At 52.8% G+C, this 14,459-nt stretch overlaps 1 protein-coding gene across 2 annotated transcripts in view; it reads right to left on the bottom strand.

Moving 5' to 3' along the window:
* The window catches only part of RASA3 (RAS p21 protein activator 3), an 89,234-nt gene that overhangs the window by 46,274 nt on the left and 28,501 nt on the right, over window positions 1-14,459 (bottom strand). For both annotated transcript variants that reach the window (XM_022576682.2, XM_022576681.2), the window contains exon 2: window positions 7,011-7,128. In XM_022576682.2, the coding sequence (XP_022432390.1) occupies window positions 7,011-7,128 (118 nt within the window). The remainder of the gene's footprint in view (window positions 1-7,010; window positions 7,129-14,459) is intronic.

Below are 14,459 nucleotides of genomic sequence, written 5' to 3'. Positions count from 1 at the left end.
GGGTGTCAGGGAGAAGCCTGGGGGCGTGAGGGGGCCGGCAGCCTGAGGAGCTTTTGGGGACCCCAGAGGAACCCATTAACCACAGCATCCCGACACCCAAACTGCCCAGCCCACAGCTCCAAGGGGACTGACTGTCTACTCAGGGAGGGTGGACAGGGCAGGCCCAGGGTCTCTCCCTGCAGGGTGGTCTCTCCCTGCAGGGTCCCAGCCTTACCTGGGCCTGGGCACAGCGGTCAGCTGGGCATCTGGGAAGCCCTGTGAGAAGCCCCACATCCTGAGATTCAGGGGCTCAGTGAGGACTGGAGCCCGATGTCGGGGGGATGCTCCAAGCTGAAAGCCCACCCTGGACCAGAGAGCTCCCCAGGACCGGGGGGAAGGGTCCCCGCCTGGAGCTCCCCAGAACCGAGGGGAAGGGTCCCCGCCTGGAGTTCCCCAGGACCGAGGGGAAGGGTCCCCGCCTGGAGCTCCTCAGGACCGGGGGGAAGGGTCCCTGCCTGGAGCTCCCCAGGACCGGGGTGGGGGGAAGGGTCCCCACCTGGAGCTCCCCAGGACCGAGGGGAAGGGTCCCCGCTTAGAGCTCCCCAGGACCGAGGGGAAGGGTTCCCCTGCCTGGAGCTCCCCAGGACCGGGGGTGTGGAAGGGTCCCCGCCTGGAGCTCCCCAGGACCGAGGGGAAGGGTCCCTGCCTGGAGCTCCCCAGGACCGAGGGGAAGGGTCCGCCCGCCTGGAGCTCCCCACGACCGGCGGGTGGAAGGGTCCCCACCTGGAGCTCCCCAGGACCGGGGTGGTGGAAGGGTACCCGCCTGGAGCTCCCCGGGACCGTTGGGGCGAAGGGTGGTGTGGAACGTCTGGGCCTGAGACCTGCATTTATGTCAAAAAGACTTACTTTTTAAGCTTTAACTTGAGAAATTAGAGAGAAAAGAAACATAAGGAGAGATGATGCTATCTGTACAGTCTCATAATCTCAAAGTTGGTGTTTTCTAGTCAACAACTTGGTTTTCATTAAGAACATCTGAGAAAATGACGTCTTTCTTCCCAAACCACAGACTCCCTCTTGTGCTGTCACACCCTAACCCCAAACAACTTCTCCCTCCCGGAGACGAAGACCGCGGAGGCCACCACACAAAGCTCTATTTTCTGAGCAATTTGCATCTCTCGGAGGAACAGAGAGACCCTCTCAAGTCACTGACCCACAGGCTCCTTCTGATTCCAAACCAGAAGTTCACGCCCACCCGCGGGGGAACAGCCTTTCATTCGGGAAAATTCTTGGCGAGAATGACGGGATTAGAGATTCTGTAATGACACCCAAATCGATAAGCGTGGTGATGAGCTAGCTCCTTCCTCACTGTGCTCTAGAAAGCGGTTATTTTACTAACTTCTAATGTTATGTAAAAAACAAAAACAAACAAAACAAAACCTACCAACAAAAGAACAAAAATACTGCCCATAATCCCACTACCCAGAAAAAATAACCACATTGGCGTTTAAGTCCTCACATGCCAGACCACTTTTAGAGCTATGCCAGTTTTTTAAACAAAAAGGAATCTTACTGTGAACACAACTTTCTAACTTGCCTTTATCGCTTGACAGACACAACCAAACTCTGCGGGAGGCAAGGAGGCACAGTCGCGGGGTCAGGGACGTCTGGTCCAGAGGCCCACGGGGGCGGGAGGGAGGGGCTTCTGGGCTGGATATGGGCAGGCGTCCAGGCAGGAGGCTCAGCACAGCCTCAACAGAGCTGCCCTGGGGGAAAGTGAGGGTCAGAGTAGGAGCCGCTTCCTGCCTGTCGAGGGGAGAGGCGGGCAATGTCATCCTCAAAATAATCACTTACATGGACAAAAGGAAATGAAAAACTGACACTTCATGGGATACGCCTGCAAACGATTGGGCCAACCCAGCTCCTAAGAGTTCCTTTTTTTAACTGTAGCACGAACGTGCTCCCTTTACTGGATAGGACGGTGGTTTTCTCCACAGGCAGCCTTCAGCTCTGCTTTGCCCTCCCGGGGACCCCAGGATGCCCTCCGCAGATGCACTGTGGCCCCAGGCAGGCAGCTATCCCGCCCGGACCCTGACAACACAGTTTCATAGAGCCTTTCCGTTTAAATAAACGGTAAAGAAATGATGACTTGCCATTTAAATGATTAAAAATTATAGCTGTAAAAAGTTAAATGTGAACACCGTCCACTTGCACCATCAGGAAGATACTGTTCTCAGGAGGACAGAGCTTTCCCCGAATCACCGTCCTGGAGGAGAGACGGTCCGGAAAAACCTCCTTCTCCCCGAAGGGTCTGACCAAGGGGGTTCCCCCAGTAAATTTGCAACAGCAGTCCCCTCTCAGTGCCCACTGTCCCACGCCAGACATGCAGGAAAGGAAGGCAGGGACGGTGACACCTGCTCATGGGTGAGCGGCGTTCTGCAGACCCAGGGCGTGGGGACACCCACAGAGCCAGGCCGCAGCCCGATTCCTGGACCCCCTTCCCCTGGAGAAAGGAGGGAATGGGGTGTGTGTCCTCCCTCTCACCCTCATGCTCCATCTGCACTCCAGCCTGAGGGAGGACAGACCACGCTGGGTGGGCACTGACCCTCTGTGGCCACCGAGGCCCCTCTGGCTATGAGCTCCAGAAAGGGCACCAGGTCCTGGCGGCTCCCTCAGGTCCAGAGATCAGACGTAGGCTCTTTGTTTCCTACAGCAACTTTGCCAAACAGATGATCAACCCTCACAGGCGATGCTGAGCCTGGAGGACGATGCGGGAGTTAGGGCCATAACACAGCAAGGCGTGCAGCTGCTCTGTGCGGGCAACACTGAACCCTGACGGCTGCTGGTGCTGGTGGCCTGTCCAGGGCGCAGTGCCCTCCTTGTCACCCAGGCATGCCCCCTTCCCTCCACCCTCGCAGCTGCCATCTGGGTCTGAGTCTTGTGCCACTGGGCTCTGCGCCCCAGGTTCGGCCCCTCAAGGACTGAGCTGCATTAAGACACCACCTCCTGTGACCTCCACCCGTGGTCTCTGGCCTTAGGAATTCCCACAGGACGTGTTCAGACATCACTCTACCTTCTGTGTCTCTAAACCTCTCTCACACTTTCCATTCCTTTGTGTCTCTGGGGTAGATTTTGTTTTTTTTTAAATATTTTTATTCATGTGGACCATTTTAAAAATCTTTATTGAATTTGTTACAATATTGCTTCTGTTTTATGTTTTGGTTTTATGGCCACGAGGCATGTGGGATCTTAACTCCCTGACCAGGGATTGAACCTGCACCTCCTGCATTGGAAGGCAAAGTCTTAACCACTGGACCACCAGGGAAGTCCCTCTGGGGTATATTTCAAATGTACCTTCCACTTTACCAATTTTCCTTTCAGCTATGCCTAATCAACTATTTAATTCATTCACTGAGTTTTTCATCTAAATTCTTGTGATCTGCACTTTTAGAAATTCTGTTAGATTCTTTTTCAAATTGGTGCAGGCATTCTTCATCGTTCCTTATCCTGCTCGTGTTTTCAATCTTGTCTCATTACTTTTAAGTTCACTAAACTTTGTTAGCTGACATTCTGCAAACACTGCAGGCCTGATTCTGCTGTCTGTTGTTTCTCTTGGAAAATGCACACGACGCTTTATTTCTGTGTTCTTTGTGCATTTTCTCCTCTGAGCTCAAGCTCCCTGAAACGTTATACTGGAGAATCCTGAGACCTAGATTGAAGGAGAGGAGTGGATTTGCTTTCGACTGCCCTGTCATTGCCTCAGCAGGAGTTACAAACTACTAACCCAAGACTGCATTAAGGTATGTGTATGGATTGTGGTTTTTGAACCACAGATGTGGTGCGGATTCAGGCTATACACTCACAAGATCCAGCTTGTGATTTCAAGTACTCAGCACCAAGTGGAGGCACAATTTTCCTCGCTAACTTCTTTTATGGAGCAGGTTATTTGCTTTTGCCCTTACACTGTAGAGTCAAGGTCTAGGGCTACTAGCTTGCCCCTCACCAGTATAAATAGGGGTTTTGCCTCAATACTAAATGGTCACATACACCCATATTTTTAAAATTAAAGTATAGTTAATTTACAATGTGTATTAGTTTCAGGTGTACAGCAAAGTGATCCAGGAATATATATTCAGAATATATATATATATATATATATATGTATGTTCTTTTTTTCCATTATAGGTTCTTGCAAGATATTGAATATAGTTCCCTGTGCTATACAGTAGGTCTTTGCTCTTTATCTATTTTATATGTAGTATTGTGTATGGTTAATCCCAAACTCCTAATTTATCCCTCTCCCCTCCCCTGCTATGCCCTTTGGTAACCATGTTTGTTTTCTATGTCTGAGTCTGTTTCTGTTTTGTAAATAAGTTCATTTGTATCATTTTTTTAGATTCCACATATAAGCGATATCATATATTTGTCTTTCTCTGTCTGACTTACTTCATTTAGTATGATAATCTCTAGGTCCATCTGTGTTGCTGCAAATGGCACTATTTCATCTTTTTTATGGCTGAGTAATATTCCATTATATATATATGTACCACATCTTCTATATCCATTCACCTGGTGATGGACATCTAGGTTGCTTCCATGTCTTGGCTATTGTCAATAGTGCTGCTATGAGCATTGGGGTGCATGCATCTTTACTAATTATGGTTTTCTCTGGATATACACCCAGGAACGGGACTACTGGATCATATGGTAGCTCTGTTTTTAGTTTTTTAAGGAAGCTCCATACTGTTCTCCATAGTGGCTGCACCAATTTACATTCCCACCAACCATGTAGGAGGGCTCCGTTTTCGCCACGCCCGCTCCAGCATTTATTATTTGTAGACTTTTTAGTGGTGGCCATTCTGACCTGTGTAAGGTGGTACCTCATTACAGTGACGTTTGGATTTGCATTTCTCTAATAATTAGCGATGTTGGACATCTTTTCATGTGTTTGTTGGCCATTTGTATGTCTTCTTTGGAGAAATGTCTATTTAGGTTTTCTGCCCATTTTTTTATTGGGTTGTCTGATTTTTTGTTATTAAGCTGTATGAGCTGTTTGTATATTTTGGAAATTAATCTCTTGTCAGTAGTATCATTTATAAATACTTTCCCCCATTCCGTAGGTTGTCTTTTCACTTTGTTTATGGTTTCCTTTGCTGTGCAAAGCTTTTAAGTTTAATTAGGTCCCATTTGTTTCTTGTCTCATATTTTTTTAACCTCTTGGAATCATCTCGTGCAGGTTTGTCTCTTTATTTGCTGTCAGCTTTGACTTTCTGCTTACACTGCTCCCTGACTTATCTGGCATATTAGACAAGCACTCAATAAATATTAATTGAGCTAATGAATAAATTAACCTTTCAAAAACTAAGCTTATTAAAACTGTCTGAGGACAGCAGGAATGGCCTGTGAAGGGTTAGACGCTCTGACGAGTTGGGAGAATCACCTCGGCATACTCACTAGAGTTAACTGGCTCCTGGTGACAGTGTTTGGGGGCTGCCCCTGATTCTGGCTGTATCACAGGTAGCCGACTTCCCAGAAGAGACAATATTACTACACCACTCTTTCTATTTGGCTCTCAGCCTCCCTTTTCTGCTCCAAAAGCACATTTTCTTGTGCCATCAAAACCAGAAACTATGATTTCTATTTCTAAACTTGTAAGAAATATTTTCAGGAATGGTCCCTATTTCTCAGCCTCAACTAAAGCAGAGGTTCCCAAATTCCCTTCCCAGAGACCCTCACCCGGCAGGTCTGCAGGGAGCCCAGCTCTGCAGAGACAGACGCTGGTTCTCCAGGTTTACAACCCTCTAACGTGGACTCTTCTCCTGGGGAGCTCACGGAAATAGCCCTGAGGGCGACGGTAGCACCTTCAATATTAGCGCCAAAGCCACACGCGACTCCTGACAAACTCCTCAGTCTTCTCGTTCTCCTTCAACAAATTACTTCAGAGAATCCGGAGGGTGCATTCAAATAACACAGGGCCTCAGAAGCAGCCCTGCCAGCCTGGGCGGCAACGGGGCAAACGGAGGAGGGAAGTGTCTCCATGTTTCGGGGGCAGGAGATCTTAACAGTTTCTAAAATTATTAAATTCCTTAAGTCATCAGAACGTGCCGTTTGTTCCCACTTAGAAGCAGCAATATGCAAGGGTATAATTCATCTGCTAAAAATGTTCTCAAGCCCAAGATAGCTCTTTGGATGGACCCATACAGCCCACAGTTCTAAGCCCGAGGGTGGCCCACTGTCAGCACGGGCTCCAGAACCACTTACTCTGGTTGGGACTCCACCGGCTTTGCTGTGCTTCCCCCAGGCTCACGCCACCGTCCCCGCCCGCCTGCCAGGGCGGCAGAGGCCCCCCTCACCTACCCACTCCCTCTCCCGGAGACATGCTGTGACCACAGGTGCCACCACTTCCTACCCCAGGGCGGGGTCCGGGGCCAGCAGGCCTGGAGCTGGTGGGAAATGCAAATCACCGCCCTACCCTACCCACCTGGGGCGACACCCGGGCTTTAACAGGCTCTCCGAACGGTTCCTACACAAGCTGGGGTTGAGGGGCACGGACGTGTTTCTTAGGCTGAAAACCTCTCAGTCTTAAGGCTTAAATGCTAGCCTCTCTCACCTGACCCCTCTGTTCCTCAAATCTAGCAACAATGCTTTCTAGGTCTCTGATCTCTGTGAACAGTTACCTCCACCCCCGTCTTGAGCCTCTTTAGAAAAAGGAAGATGGTTAAAAAAAAAGCTCCCCAAATATTTATGCTCTGAAATCCTTGATTTGTACTCTTTTGTTGCACTGTATACTGCCCAGCTCATCTCGACTTAGAAAGTCCTCACCCACCTCTCAGCCGACTAATAAGTCTATGTGCTCTGTCCTTCCCGCTCTGCCCCGGTCATTACGGGCATTTAGGGACCATGAGCCCGTCACTGCCCCGGGAGCCCGTTCCTCTCTCAGGCCGAGAGAGAGGATAAGGATGGAGGATAAGGATAAGGACACCCTCCGCACAGAAGCAACTGTCAGCAGCAAACAGAGCGGCAGCAGACGTTACCAGAGTGATTTCTCCACGATCTGGGTCCTGAAAACCTCCTCCTGGTCTAGGTTCACGGTGCAGTAACAGTCTCGCATCTTGTTTGGCCCCGGGTAAGTGGGCAGATTTTTGGCTTCACCTAAAAAGCAAACGTAAATCTATCATCAGTTTAGCATGGAATTATTCAGTCTCCTTGATACCCACAGACACCTTCCCAATGATGGATTTATCTCACAGCAAGGCACCCGCTCACTTCTGTACGTTCATTAGCTCTTCACGAGGTCTCGGTTCTCTTGCCACCAAAGTGTTGATGAGAAAACCATCTGTACTGTCACAGCGTAAGGTAACATATACATTAACCTCTAAAGCAATGGATTCCTATAAAAGTAGTAATCCATTGGCCTAGGAATTAAGGATTGTTTCGTTTTACCCACATTGGTCCCTTTAATATTTTTAATGTTTAAATTATGGTAAGATACATAGAAATTAAAATGTATCCTCTCACCCACCTTCACACATACAGCTCAGCAGCACCCGCAGTTAACTCTGTTCACACTGCTGCACGATCAATCTACAGAACTCCTTCACCTCGTAAAGCTGCAACTGCACCCACTAAACAACAAGCCCCGTTTCCCCGCCACCACCCAGCCCCTGCCGCCCACCTTCTGCCCAGGGATCTCACAGAAGTGGAACCACACACTGCCTGTCCTTCTGGGCCTGGTTTATGTCACTGAGCACAATGTCCTCAAGGCTCATCCACGTCATGGCCCGAGACAGGATTCGCTTCTTTTCCAAGGCTAACGTTTGGCTTATCTATTCATCCCCCGGGCCCCTTTTCATTTTGAATTTAATTTGATAGTATTAGGTCAGAGTCGGGGCAATAATTAAGGAGAAGGACTCTTTTTTTACTGACGAGTAAGCTACGAACTCCAGCTGTTTAGAAGCCGGTGAGGAGAAGTCTGGGGTGGGGAGACCAGCCACGGGCCATGCCTCCCCGACATACGCTGGAGAAAAGGGAGGAGCTGCCAACGGCCCCGTGGAATCTTGGACGCCATGTCGCCTTTGATCTTGGGTCTGACCGAAGACCATTAGTGAAGCCGCAGCCGCTGGACCCTCTGCCAGAAGCTGGGAGTGCGCTTGGGCTGCAAGTGCGAGCAGCCCCTTTGCTTGTGGACTGATAGGGAGCAGAGGGGCTTGCAACCAGGGAGGAGAAGCCCCCTCCCTGGAAGGAACCCCCACTGACGAGCTCCCACCTCCCAGGGGCCTCCTGTCCCCCAGCTGGGCGTTTTCAGGCACCAGACCCAGGGCCAGGAAGGGGGCCGGGGCTGAGCACCCAGCACCCACCAACGCAGCCCAGTCACGGCCGACACCTGTTAGTACCACCCAGGGCCGCACTACCTCTTCTGGTTAAAACTGAAGGAAAAGCAGCAACAACAGAAAGCAAACCAAAGCCTCAGAGCTCAGCCCCCAGAGGAGCCACGCCCGCACCCCACAAACACACTTGACGCCGCTCTCGGGGAAACATGCAGTCGGCAACTTCCTGCTGCGACCTGCCAAGGGTGGAGGTGAGCTTGACGGGCCGAAATCTTTCTCTCAAACTTCTGATTAGCCTTACTGCTCGGGACGGAGGACAGCAGCAATGAACAGAAGTGGCTCAGTAACTGGGCCAATAAATTGAGTGTCCTGAGGCTTCCTAGCAGCCCCAGCTGTGCTCTGCCCAGGCGGGTCTGCCGCACATGCGGCCGGGACACCAGGCCTCTCCTCTGGGCCTTGGCTTCCCCGACCGTAAAAGCAAGACAGCACACGTCTCCCAGCCTCCTCTAACTCAAAAGGTTCTAGGAAGTTTTCTTTTGGGAATCATCAGGGAATCGTCAGTGACTCTCAGATGGTGAAGAAAAAGAAATAACCAATGAATGTTTTCCTAGGGGTGCGACTATCCTCACGGCACCTCACGCCGCAAGGCTCCGGGAAGCGCGTCCACACAGCGTCAGGCACAGAACCACGGACCATCTGAGAAGAGGCGCGTGATCCCGCCCGGCTTCGAGCCCGCTGTTAAGTGTCCAAAGACAGACTTTCCGACGGCTCCTGGCAGATGTGAGCAGTCACGTGGGCACACACAGGTGCGTGCGGGGGGCGTGATGACCCACAGCCGAAGGGGCCCAGCGGCTTCCTGCCCGCTCTCCAAACTGATTTACACTCACAAATCTTCCCCCTAACACAGCCCGGCTCTGCTGACTTTCCAGCTGACACCTCTAGGATGTGACCCTATTTCCTGCTGGAACTTTTTGGGCAACAAATGAGATATTTAGCTGCAAATTCCTGTGTTTCTTAAAAGTAGATAAAAAACCTTTTTTTTGGAAAGTCTTATTGGAGATGGCCATCGGTGGAAAACACAGAACTGGGATTTTTTTTCTGTTTATTCTCGGAAGAACCTCAGAACACAAGCAGTGGCAGCTGACACTTCTCTTCAAGGACAGAAGAGACGGACGCGCCTCCCCTGAACAATCGGGTTAACAGCTGCGAGATACCGAACTACCTTGTGTGGCTGTGAACGTGGCCTGGCTCCCCGCCTCCCAGCCCTGGCCCTGCCCAACCCCACCGGTTACAGAAACATCCCGGTTGCTATGACAATGGCGACACCAGAGCACCGGCAGGCAGAGCGGAGCCAACATTAAGGAGCGGCTCAGGCCAGGAGGGTTGGGAGTGGGCCAGCACCCGGTCCTGGCCGTGTCGTCTGCCCAGGGTCCTCCAGCTGGGGACCCCACCGTGGCCCAGGGGGCTGGGCGGGGCGTGTCCCAGCCACACTCAGAGCAGATGACGTCTCTTCCATGCGTGTTACTTGTGCCAAAGGCCGGAGGCCGCTCCCCTCCCTGGAGGCAGATTAGGGGCCTTTCGTCTCCCTCAAAGGAGAAGAGAGCCATGACCCTTTTTCCAGTGTGTGGAGGCATTTACCTAAGAAGGTAAAGCCATGCCTCGTATACATTTGTTGAATGACTGGGTGGATAAATGCCTGCAAGGAAAAAGGAAAGTAAACTCTGGTTTCAGTCTACGAGCCAAGTCACATTTTCATACGCCTCCCTGCTGTTATCCACGTCTCCAAAACGTGCACTGTTCACCCACCAGAACTGTCTGCTGGTGGATTTGATAAAGACAGTAAATTGGCACCCGGTGCCATCTCTGAACCCTGAACTTACTAACAGAAGCGAAAGGTTGCACTTAAAAATCGGTAATGAAACAGCACTGAAACAGCAAACCTGTTCCTGATTACAGGCGTCACACTCGGGGTGATCACGGCCAGAGAGCCCCAGACCCACAGGCACGTGACCCGGTGGAGGGAAGGGCCACGTGTGGTTGTCCACGCCTCCCGCAGGGCTGTGGGCGGTCTTCGCGGCACCGCTAGGCTCTGCCCTGACAAGGAAGCCCACTGCCCTTGTGGGGCAACAACGCTGTCTGCACCCCAAGAGGGGTGTTGGAGGTCTAACCAGCCTGGGCACCGCACATCAGCCAGCTCACCTCCGAGGGGCTCTGTCTTGTCTGCTGCCCTCGAGAAGAGTGTCCTCAGCCACCCCAAGAGAGACTCCCAGCCGTGAGCCTGGGGCCTCAAGTCTGCCACATCCACGGAGTGTTGGAACTTTGCTCTTTCCTACTCAGTGTATTGGTTTTCACCTCAACTACAGGCCAGCCTCTGCAAATAACACCTAAACAGGTACTCGAGCCCAGTGCACTAGTCCTGTAAAAGCGAATCTCCCCGGCCCAGGGCCTCTATGCACAGAGGCAGGACATGTGGAGGAATTACAGCCCCCGGCGCTCCCGTCTTTCCATGGGCTGTCTGGTCATTCTAAACACCTAACGGGTCTACAAATTCTGGCAGCCAGCACAGCTCATGATACCTACATAGAAGCCTATTGGTCTCAGAAGATCACTTTCATGACTAAAACATACTATTTCCATGAATATATTGTTGACGGCCTTGCTAGCTGACTCTAGCACTTGATATTAAATAGAACAAAAGTCCGTAAAACCTGACGAGATTGGATTTTATAGTCAAGTTACCAACAGCCTCCTCTACTGCACGCTGAGTTACAAGTCAGGAGACCTCCAGGCTGAGCTGCCGGACCCCGCAGGGCTCGGCTGACGTCTGCGCCGGGGAGGGGCATGACCAGGACACAGGAAGATTTACTAACATGCATCGCAGGTTTCCTCCAATTTCCAGAAAGAATAGGTGACACCATGAAAGACCAGTTTAAAATAAGGCTGTTAGAATGGAAATTAAACGTTTAACATATGGTGAGAGGGAGGAAAGTTACACCTATCCAACCCCACCGTGAGTGGTTCCGAGTTTCCCGGTAGCTAAGGAACAAATGGAAATATGGCACACACTTCTCACGATTTACCTAAAAATGAAACACACCAGCTCCCCAGGAGGAAACACCATGAAAAGAGGGGCTGGCATGTCTTCCGAGAAAATTTTACAAAAGATGCAGAAACATGCTCGGGGGTTGCTTCTTTTCTGTCCTCAGCAGGTGGGGACTCGAGTGACGACCTGTGAGAATCGCTTGGCACAGGGGGGCACGCTGACGGGGGCCGAGGACGCTGGGCGGCCAGGAGTCCCGGGAAGAGCCCGGTGAGGCCCCATTCCGCACGCAGACACGACAGGGTCGCCCCTCAGGCCCGGGGACCGCGGGGCGGAGGGACCCCGGAGGAGCCTCTGGTCACCCCCTCCTCTCTGTGGACCCCACGGCCGTGCCTGGTCTCGTTTCCTCTCTGCGTCCAGCACCCCAGCAGCGCCGGGCAGATGACGAGCGTCCCTGAAATGTTTGTCCCAGGGATTAAAGGAGAAAGTCTGTGATGAAGTGACCACGCACGGCAGCTTCTGAAGACAGTCGCCAGAGACACGACGTGGGGACAGTCACGGCTCCTATTCTGCTCCTCCGAGGGGGACTCCCGTGTCCCTCCCTTTGGTCTGGGCTGGCCTCAGGGCCCTGACTGACCAGCAGTGACTGCCGGCTCCCTGGGAGATGTCAGAGCCATGTGCCTCCACCCTGGCCACTGGACACCCTCTGCGCCCTGAGCCACAGGCCAGGCCCCGGAGGCCACCGCTGGTGGGGCAATGCAGCTGCCTGGACAACCCGGGCCAGCCTAGCTTCCCAGCGCCCCACACGGGTGACGGACGCGTCTTGTGCCTGCGGGGCAGCCCGCCCACCAGCTGCCCACCATGGCTCCAACCAGGCCTCACGTCCAGCCCGAATCCCTTGGCCCCAACGTTGTGAGATGTGATAGCACAGCTGTCGGACGCTCACGGGGCTCTAGGCGAAGCAGCTCTTCACCGGTCCCCTCCCTGCACACGGTGAGGACTTAAAGGTGTGACTAACCCGGCAGTGGAGAGCCCAGGAGACACCCAGAGTCCCTCCCGGTGAGGAGACCCTGCCCTGCACCCCTGCTGCCTTCTGACTCTGACTCAAAGTACCTCCGACTCTAATGAGAAAAATGATGAAGTGCGGCAGCCGTGCAGCCGGGGGACACCCGGGCTCCGGCAGCACCGTCGACAGCTGGGCGAGTGCGGCGATGACCGAGGGCCTTCCGGACTGGGAGCTGCCCCTCAGGTCTCAGCTGGGGGCTGGCGGTGAAGGCAATGCTCTCCCTACACGGTGATTTTTCAATTCTGAATTAGTTGACGCCATTTAAAACTGGTGATTTCACGTTTTTCTAAACCAGGACTGCCACTCCTTGAGAAAACTCAGAAGATCCAGTGGTGCTGGGCCACGGACCCGTTTAACAGTCCCTGGCCGGGTCGGGGCAGCCCCTCCCAGGGGCACCTGTCCGCCCTCCTCATGTGCTGTGACTGTCAGATTCTATCTTGTCGCCGCCCAGAAGACTTGTGGAAAGAAGTACTGACAGGACCCCCAGCTACACGAGGGTCTACTCCTCCTGCCTGAGGCCTCCACCCGCCCCTGGAAGCTTCCGTCTCTCCCCATGGCCCGAGCACCAGTCACCTTCAGGGACGGGAATTTCTGGCTGGCTGGACGGCCCTGCAGGGCTTGCGGGGGTCCTCTGGGGCACAGATCTGTGGCACTCCTACAATCATAAAATGCAGGGCTGCCACCACCTGCCGGGCTGCTCGGCCCGGTGCCCCGACACCCGTGGGAACCCCCCAGCTTCCGAGCCGGCGGAAAATGCCGGGGCTGCAGGGGGCGGGTGGGCGTCTCCTCCACCCTGGGCTGTCCCCCCGCCCTCAGAGCTCCTTCATGCAGAGCCCGGCAGACCCCCTAAGGCAAGGGGGCGTGGAGAACCCTACACACTTCTCTGCTTGAACTGAGAAGGCCTTAGAATCTAAAGAAAAGTGCAGTTTAGGCTCTTGGGCAAGAAAGAACACCTATGGCACGAAGAACAGCAGGTGGAAAGTCATCGATTTCCCCACGTTCCAGCGGATTTTGTGGATGACAGCGCAGCCCCAGGATCGTTTGGATCTTCCATCTGAACTGAACTCAACCTATTCAGCACCTAAAAACGCACAAAATATTAGCTAACTTTGCTTTTACTTAGAGGCTGGTCTCTTCCCATCGGGAAAAGAAAGCAAGTGCTATTCTCTTGTGCTTTTCCAATTCAGCTAGAAATGAAAATAGTGTTCTTGGACAACAACCCAATCCCGAAATAAAAGCTGTACAATTAAGCCCAGGGAAAAAGAAACCACTTGTTTCCTTTAATTTCAGAATGCTGTGGTGAATGGGCATTTCCGATTCCTTGCAACCTGAAACTTTGTGCCTCTGTTTAGGACACCCTTTTTCACCTAATGCTGCATTCCTAAGGGCTGCTAAGGCCAGAAAAGAACAAGCGGCACTTACTCTGCCCCCCTAACCCTGGGGACACACCTGAGGGGCCTCGGGGACACTGGAAACGGGGCAGCGGGCGCCCCAGCAGGCACTCGGGGGCACACGGCCCCCCCTCCAGGGCTCCCTCTGGGGCAGGACAGGAGGGAGGAGTGCTACGTGACATACACGCTCACTCAATCAACAGCACGGTCAAAGGTCCCACGACTGAGACACAGCATCTGACCAACGTGCCGGTCGCCACTGCCCCCGTGTGCCGGGTACCCCGAGCAGCTGTGCCTCTGCTCTCGCCCCTGGCCTGCGACCAGCCTCGGGACCCTCCCCACCCGAGCTCCGGGCACCCGCGCCTCGTCCGGGTGGAAGTTCCCGCCCGTCTCTCCTCTTGACTGCGAGCCCCTCGAGAACAGGAGCAGAGTCTGAAGAAGCCGGGGTCCTCCCGAGAACCGCCGTTTGACACATTTGAATACATCTGTAAACTGCAAATCTCCCGATTAACTTTCACACGAGAAGATGTTGGTTAGCTGGTTACTAAGATCAATGAAGAAGCTTCTGGAAAACAAAGTAGGGAAAACACCTAAGAAATAAACAGGGACCAAGAATATCATTACGTGCGGCATCGTGACGACTAAAGCTGCAGCTGAAG

Source organism: Delphinapterus leucas, chromosome 18 (genome assembly GCF_059928025.1).
Source record: "Delphinapterus leucas isolate spDelLeu-1000000601 "Yukka" chromosome 18, BTC_Dleu_Yukka2, whole genome shotgun sequence".
Classification (NCBI taxonomy): Eukaryota; Metazoa; Chordata; class Mammalia; order Artiodactyla; family Monodontidae; genus Delphinapterus; species Delphinapterus leucas.
The sequence above is the reverse complement of the archived record's forward strand: the minus strand, read 5'-3'. Positions and strand labels throughout refer to the sequence as shown.